Source organism: Erinaceus europaeus, chromosome X (genome assembly GCF_950295315.1).
Source record: "Erinaceus europaeus chromosome X, mEriEur2.1, whole genome shotgun sequence".
In the NCBI taxonomy this organism is placed as follows: Eukaryota; Metazoa; Chordata; class Mammalia; order Eulipotyphla; family Erinaceidae; genus Erinaceus; species Erinaceus europaeus.
Genome location: NC_080185.1, coordinates 70,115,860 through 70,124,501, shown reverse-complemented (window position 1 = coordinate 70,124,501; position 8,642 = coordinate 70,115,860). Strand labels below are relative to the sequence as shown.

The 8,642-nt window shown below is 34.4% G+C and overlaps 1 protein-coding gene across 1 annotated transcript in view; it reads right to left on the bottom strand.

Annotated features, from left to right (window-relative positions):
- Positions 1–288: 288 nt before the first annotated feature.
- Positions 289–8,642, bottom strand: part of HDX (highly divergent homeobox) — a 235,935-nt gene continuing 227,581 nt past the window's right edge. The window contains exon 10 of the mRNA XM_007534009.2: positions 289–4,471. Coding sequence (XP_007534071.1) covers positions 4,346–4,471 — 126 coding nt within the window. The 3' untranslated portion in view covers positions 289–4,345. The remainder of the gene's footprint in view (positions 4,472–8,642) is intronic.

The window sequence follows — 8,642 nt, the reverse complement described above, 5'->3', positions numbered from 1 at the left end:
TGGAGTAGTTTTGTTTTTATTATTAAAGTCAATTAAAAATGAGATGCCTGCCCATCTGGAAACAAAGTTAATTTACACTGGAGCACTCAGTGTTCTCCATTTTATGACTCACAGTACTTCATTATAGCCTGTATTCAATTTTTGTTTAAAAATCAGAACTTTATTTACCTAAGAAAAAAATGTGTCATTTAGTAAGTAACAATTATTACAGTGCCCAAAATTAGAAAAATGATCATTAAAATAAAGAAGTAGATATCCATTATTTGAAATATTTTATTGTCTCTATAAAATTTAAATAAAAAGCCTATAAAAGTTCACATTACAGTATGTTGTGGTTTTAAATTGGTAGTATGTTTCAGAGGTAGTACTAGTAAAAATGCAAACTTACTGAAAGGTATTACTTATCAAATTAATGCAAAATCAAGTTTCAGTGTAAACCAATACATACTCAGTAAACATTTAAGCAGTATAATAACTATATTTCAATGAAAATATCACTTTATTTTATTTCCCTTCAGCAAATATGCTCTTAATGAAATATGTTTTGAATAAATGTGTTAACTGTAGATTCACAAGTTAGTATATTTTCCTTTATGTCATTACAGCACATTGCTTCTTGAAGAATATGTTCACAGTGCTTTATGCCAAGGATAAAGCCAACTTCATTATCTATTTACTGATCATTTAGACACAATGATATTAATGACTTCCTTAAAAGGCTAATCAAAAATTGGCATTTTAAGAAACTGAATAAAAATTTAATATATATTTCTAAAATAGTATTTCTGGTTTATCTTCATTGCAAAGTAGAAGAAATACAGGGATTAACACTTTCAGATTTTCTTTTTGAAGGTATCACAGTCATACTCAAAAAGAAACAATTCATTCAAAAATGGGCAGAAATATCCCTCAAACCTTTAAAAGGAAATAAAGCCTATCTCAGAGTCTAGATTTTTTATATATATTGCTAAATATTTTCTCCTACAAAATTACATTGCTGAGTATAAATATGTCTTAAAATATAAACTGCTGTCTTTGGAGAAATGGTCACCTCTTGGGTATTTTCAGAGATCATTATATAAAACAGGATATAATTGGGCTGTAGAGTTTTTTTCCAGCAATAACTAAACATTTCTACTATTTAATTGCAATAGCAGTACAAAATTTCTGCTGCTCATAACTGACCTTACAAAACATTCCCAGCTTCCATGAAGAGGTCAATTTTTATTTTATCATTTTACTTCCATGTTGCTTATTTTCCTATCCTCCAGGGTAACTTCAGGGGTCATTCTTTCTTTCTTCCTTTCTTTCTTTACTTTTCTTTCTTTCTTTTTTTTCTTAACAATTTTAACCTAGCTGTGCTAAGGAAGGTACCTTTGAATTTATTTTTTGTTTGTTTTTAAGCACATATTTTAGAAGGTAAATATCTTAGATACACTTTTAATGTTTTAAAACTGTTTACTTATCCTAAGTTGAAAGCAGACATTAAGGAAGTCAAAGGAAAAAAATGTTTCTCACTTTACATCTTGCTTAGAGCTGCTTTACGTTATATAGACTGTATGTCAAAATCTTGGAAAGAGAAACTGTGGGCATTTTTATCCCAGTCATGGATATGCTCTCAAAAATGGTAATAAACTGATAATTTTCTTCATTGAAATGTCTCAAAAACAATCAAATCACTGTATGAATATGTGCTAATATCATAGTATATGAAATACTTAATCTAAGGACTTTTTTTTTCCCTAAATTTACAGTGCAGAATTGCTTTTTTCTAATTACATTCCTTTCAGGCTACAACCATTTCATTTGGTTTCTGTCATAGTACGACCACAAATGCAAAGATGAAAAATTCCCAAGTGTACTGCTATAATTTTTCACTGTTTATTTAATGAAACTTGGAACAGAGACAAAGGAATCATGTTTATTGCTTCTCAAAAGTGTAGATTGGGATTTCTTCTAGGAAATATTTTAAGAATCAAATTAATCACATCTCAAAAACTATCCTTAAATAACTTATTAATATTATTAAGAGGTGAAAATATTCTGTTTTGAAGTTCATGGCTTGCTAAGGAGTCAGATTCTAACATTATTATATCAGAAGCTCACTGAATATTTTTTTAAATTAAATTTTTATTTGCTGATATGTGGTAAATAGAATCCACAGTGCTGAAAGATGCAGAAGAGAATAATTTTTTCTTACTTTGTAATGAGAAACAAAATGAGGGTGGTGGTGGTCAAACACCTTGTTGAGCACACATGTTACAACTCACAAAGAACCCAAGTTTGAACCCCTGGTCCCTACCTGCAGGGGGAAAGCTTTGCGAGTGGTGAAGCAGTGTTGCAGGTCTCTCTCTCTATCTCTCTATCTCTATCTCTCCCTCCTCTCTTGATTTCTGGGGGTCTCTACTCAATAAATAATGATAATTTTTTAAAAGAAACAAAATGAATTAAAATTGAAACAGAAGAAATCAATTAATTTAAATATAGTGTTTGAGACCCTAGGGCAAACTTTAGCACCTGTGATTTGTTCATGCTGCATTAAGAAATGTTTTCTATATTAGCATCACAAATTAGAGGTTCTTTACTTCATAGAGGTTTTGGTAATACTGATGAATTTAATCTTAATAGCTAAAATTCTGTAACTTACTATTTTCTCTACATGGAATTTGACTTGTCAAGAACTTACACTAAAATTTGTTTGCAAAGAACCATATAACTCTACCGAAAAGGGAGTGTAAATAACTGAAATATTTCTACTAACAAAATAATCGGGAGTCAGGCTGTAGGGCAGCAGGTTAAGTGCACGTGGCACAAAATAATCATAACAGCAGCATGACAGCAATATCATGTCAAATAAACAACTGAAAAATGAAGACTTACCGATGTGCCTTATCTATTTGTGAAGGAAGGAGAAATTTCAAGTTAAAGTAATTCATGCCTACCTTTCCATATTTATAAATATCTGCAAATCTTAAGATCAAAACTGGTTTCACTTACAAATTATGAAAAAATATGTGATATAGAAACTTAAGGGCAAAGATGTTATCTAACTATGTGACATAATACCAATTGTCACATCACAAATATATGATTCTCTGAAGTTAGGGAGAAGCTTCCATTTTCTTTTCTATGGACCTTGGTGATGTTATTTGCTACCCGAGAAAGGAAGGTCTGTAAAGAATTGTCTAAAGTGTGTTGTTTTCTGGTACTTACTAATAAAACAATAGGATAGAAAACCAATTGTAGGAATGCACTCACAGTATCTAGAAAGTTCAGAGAATTATGATTTCTAGTATCAGTAGTAAAGCTCTTTCTGGATATCATCTTTTGCTGATGATTTGTACATACCTCCTAAGGAACTGAAGTAATTTCTGTGGCATAGCTGAGTTATTAGATAACAACAACAAAAAAATCGCTGTGGCTTACCTTAACTTTCTGGTTCACTTAATGCAGAAAGTGAAAAAAAATTTTTTGAAGGTAGTGATAAACTTGTAATACTTGCTCCACACTTAATTCAATTTATTTACATGAATTCCTTAACAGAATGTAAACCTTATCAGTACTTATCATTTGTAGCAGGGATGAATTCCCATTAAGACCAATTTCTTTTACCACATTGTGCTTTTGTATGCTTAATTTATTTGATTTCATGTTGGTGAATTGATTTTCTATAGTGCTTTGCTCACCCTTCCAATATTTGGGACAGACTATGAGATAGAAACAATTTATGATCATATAGTAATAATTTGAAATGTCAGTCATTAGGTTAAGCTAAATTCTTATTGAGGTTGAAAAATAAATCCCAGGACTCATCCAAGTTAAATAATTTTTAAAATTTTGTTTTTAATTTCCAGTCTACTTTCCTGAGTAAAAATGTATGTGGATGATAGTAAAGGCAGAGAGGAGGAAGAAAGATGTAATGGCTACAAAAATAATACTAATCACACTTTAGTAACATGATAAGTAACACTGAAATACTTCTACTTATCCTTTATGTCTCTGATTAAAAACTATTGTTAAAGCTAAGATTACTCTATGAAACAAAGCAGAAATTTTCAGAAATGAGACATGCAATTCTTAGCTTTACTTCTCAAAATTAAATATAGCTTTTATAAAGGGTTCCATCATCTTGGAAAAAATCTATCTGACAATACTTTTTAATTTCACATACTGTTTTGCACTGAAGTCATTATATCTATATGCTCAACCTTCACAGAAAGTGTTGGTTTCAACAGTACATTATCTCCAACTGAAGAATTTCAGGGCAACAGAATATATTTATCTTGAACTGCACACTTGTTAGTCAGTCAAAAAGCTGTGTCATATATCCCTTCCCCTTCTTAAATCACAAATTATCTGAGACATTTTTCTCTGATAAAGAAGACACAGTGAATGAGGTATCATCAGCTTCCAACGAGGCATGATTGAAATCCATCTCTTCTAATTCAGGAGGTAAATCAGACAGCAGTGCCTGAGTGAGAAAAATCAAGTTTTTTTGAATTAGTATGTACAATTTTTTTAACCGATTTTATGTTAATAGCTTTGGGCTACAAGCTGATTTATATTTACAAATCTAAAGAAAGGAGAATTTCTTTTTCAGTATCTTAAGCAAGAAAAAAAACTTATTTAACAGAAAAAAATCGCTCATACACTGGCAAGTAACAAAATATTAGATTTTAATAGTATGGATTACATGGTCTGGAGTATTTGACGAAAGAGAAATCAGGAGGAAAATGAGTAATTTTGTATTATTATTATTATTATTATTATTATTACCACCATCACCAACATCAGGATTATCACTGGGATTTGGTGCCTATGAGACACCAAAAATTCACTGCTTCCAGTGGCAATATTTTTTTATTTGATAAGATAAAGAAAAACTGAAAGTGGATGAGGAGATATAGAGGGAGAAAGAGAGATAACTGCATCACAGCTTCACTGCTTGTGGTCACCCCGCACGTGGGAATCAGGGGCTTGTACCTGGGTCTTTGTGCATTGTAACATGTGTGCTCTACCACGTGCACCACTGCTCTGCCCCCTCAGCTTGTGTTTGAATTGATCACTCACAACTATGAGGAAGCAGAGGATTAGGAAAAGAAAACCCCAGAACAGAGCTTTTCTGCTTGCTTCAGGCCTTTTTGAGTTGTACTATTATATTCAACCTCCTTTCCCTCTTCTTTTTTCCTCTTCTTTTCCTCCTCTTCCTCCCTTCTCTTCCCCCATTTTCTTTTCTCGTGTGTGTGCGTGTGCGTGTGCATGTGTGTGTGTGTGTTTTGTCATGAGGATTATCACTGGGGCTCAGTGTCTGCATGAGGAATCCACCACTCCTGGCAGATATTCCCCCCTCATTTTGTTCTTTATTTATTGGTAAAGACAGAGAGAAATTGAGAGGAAAGTGAGTGGTAGGTAAAAAGAAAGAAAGATACCTGCATCATTGCTTTACCATCTTTAAAGCCATCCCTGCAGGTGGGGAAGGACTTCAATCCATGTCCTTGAGTGTGATAACATATGTGCTTTACAATGTGTGCCACTTCCTGGCTCCTGAATTCTATCTTACCACTCTATTTTGCTGACAGAATTTATATTTTGAAATTATTTTCAGACACCTGAAAGACAACTGAGCTGGCATTTAGGGGTTCAGTTACTGACAGCACTAGGATCAAAGGTACATGGCCAAATGAAAGCCTGCTACTACAAAGTAAAGGAACAGAAAGATTGGGGAATAAGAAATGCATAGCCCAAATAGGACAATATTCATCAAATCTCATTATGAAAAGAAGTGATAACTATATACCCTATACTTGTAAAGTGTTGATGAACTTCTTAATGAAATAGTGTATTTATAAAACAGTCACCTAATGGCATAAATGTTTTCTAAGGTTCTATGATATAATAATATAAAACACAGACTTTGCATTCTCATACTCCTTTACTGCTGATTCTTAGTGGGTAAAAACATTTGCAGAGGACAACATACGATAGTCTATGAGAATATATCAGGAGATTAGTTTACTTTCCAGTGGTTAAGAAGTCACATTAAAAATGTCAAAGTGCCAACAACAAAAGTCCTGGACCAGATGGCTTCACAAACAAATTCTACAAAACTTTCAGGAAACAGTTAATACCCATACTTCTAAAGCTATTCCATAAGATTGAAGAAACAGGAATACTCCCTTCCACCTTCTATGAAGCCAACATCACCCTGATACCAAAAGCTGATAGGGACAGAACAAAAAAGGAAAACTACAGACCAATATCTCTGATGAACATAGATGTGAAAATACTAAACAAGATCTTGGCCAACCGGATACAGCAACATATCAAAAAGATTGTTCATCACGACTAAGTGGGATTCATCCCAGGAATGCAAGGCTGGTTCAACATCTGTAAGTCAATCAATGTCATTCACCACATCAATAAAAGCAAAGCCAAAAACCACATGATTATCTCAATAGATGCAGAGAAAGCCGTTGACAAAATCCAACACCCATTCATGCTCAAAACTCTACAAAAAATGGGAATAGATGGGAAATTCCTCAAGATAGTGGAGACTATATATAGCAAACCTACAGCCAACATCATACACAATGGACAGAAGCTGAAAGCATTCCCCCTCAGATCGGGGACTAGACAGGGCTGTCCACTGTCACCGTTACTCTTCAACATAGTATTGGAAGTTCTTGCCATAGCAATCAGGCAAGAGAAAGAAATCAAAGGAATACAGATTGGAAGGGAAGAAGTCAAGCTCTCACTATTTGCAGATGATATGATAGTATACATAGAAAAACCTAAAGAATCCAGCAAAAAACTACTGGAAGTTATTAGGCAATACAGCAAGGTATCATGCTACAAAATCAGTGTACAAAAATCAGTGGCATTTCTATATGCAAACACTGAATCTGACGAAGAAGACATCCAGAAATCACTCCCATTTACTGTTTCAGCAAAATCAATCAAATACATAGGAATAAAGTTGACCAAAGAAGTGAAAGACTTGTATGCTGAAAACTATGACTTTTCAGTTTTACTCAAGGAAATAGAAACTGATACCAAGAAATGGAAAGATATCCCATGCTCATGGATTGGAAGAATAAATATCATCAAAATGAATATTCTCCCCAGAGCCATATACAAATTTAATGCAATACCCATCAAAGTTCCACCAAGCTTCTTTAAGAGAATAGAACAAACACTACTATAATTTATCTGGAACCTGAAAACACCTAGAATTGCCAAAACCATCTTGAGGAAAAGAAACAGAAATGGAGGCATCACACTCCCAGACCTTAAACTATATTATAAAGCCATCATCATCAAAACAGCATGGTACTGGAACAAAAATAGGCATACAGACCAGTGGAACAGAATTGAAAGCCCAGAAATAAATCCCAACACCTATGGGCATCTAATCTTTGATAAGGGGGCCCAAAGGATTAAATGGAATAAAGAGGTTCTCTTCAATAAATGGTGCTGGGAAAACTGGGTTGTAATATGCAGAAGAATAGAATTGAACCACTTTATCTCACCAGACAAAAATCAACTCCAAATGGATTAAAGACCTAGATGTCAGACCAGAAACAATTAAATACTTAGAGGAAAACATTGGTAAAACACTTTCCCACCTACACCTCAAGGACATCTTTGATGAATCAAACCCAATTGCAAGGAAGACTAAAGCAGAAACAATCCAATGGGACTACATCAAATTGAAAAGCTTCTTCACATCCAAAGAAACTATTAAACAAACAGAGAGACCCCTCCCAGAATGGGAGAAGATCTTCACATGCCATATATCAGACAAGAAACTAATCACCAAAATATATAAAGAGCTCAGCAAACTTAGCACCAAAAAAGCAAATGACCCCATCCAAAAAATGGGCAGAGGATATGAACAAAACATTCACTACAGAGGAGATCCAAAAGGCTAACAAACATATGAAAAACTGCTCTAGGTCACTGATTGTCAGAGAAATGCAAATTAAGACAACACTAAGATACCACCTCACTCCTGTAAGAATGACATACATCAAAAAGGACAGCAGCAACAAATGCTGGAGAGGTTGTGGGGACAGAGGAACCCTTTTACATTGCTGGTGGGAATGTAAATTGGTACAGCCTCTGTGGAGAGCAGTCTGGAAAACTCTCAGAAGGCTAGACATGGACCTTCAATATGATCCAGTAATTCCTCTCCTGGGGTTATACCCCAAGGACTCCATAACACCCAACCAAAAAGAGATGTGTACTCCTATGTTCATAGCAGCACAATTCATAATCACTAAAACCTGGAAGCAACCCTGGTGCCCAACAACAGATGAGTGGCTGAGAGAGCTGTGGTATATATACACAATGGAATACTATGCAGCTATCAATAACAATGAATCCACCTTCTCTGACCCATATTGGACAGAGCTAGAAGGAATTATGTTAAGTGAGCTAAGTCAGAAAGATAAAGATGAGTATGGGATGATCCCACTCATCAACAGAAGTTGACTAAGAAGATCTGAAAGGGAAACTAAAAGCAGAACCTGATCAAATTGTAAGTAGGGCACCAAAGTAAAAACCCAGTGGTGAGGGGTAGACATGCAGCTTCCTGGGCCAGTGGGGGGTGGGCGTGGGTGGGAGGGATGGGTCACAGTCTT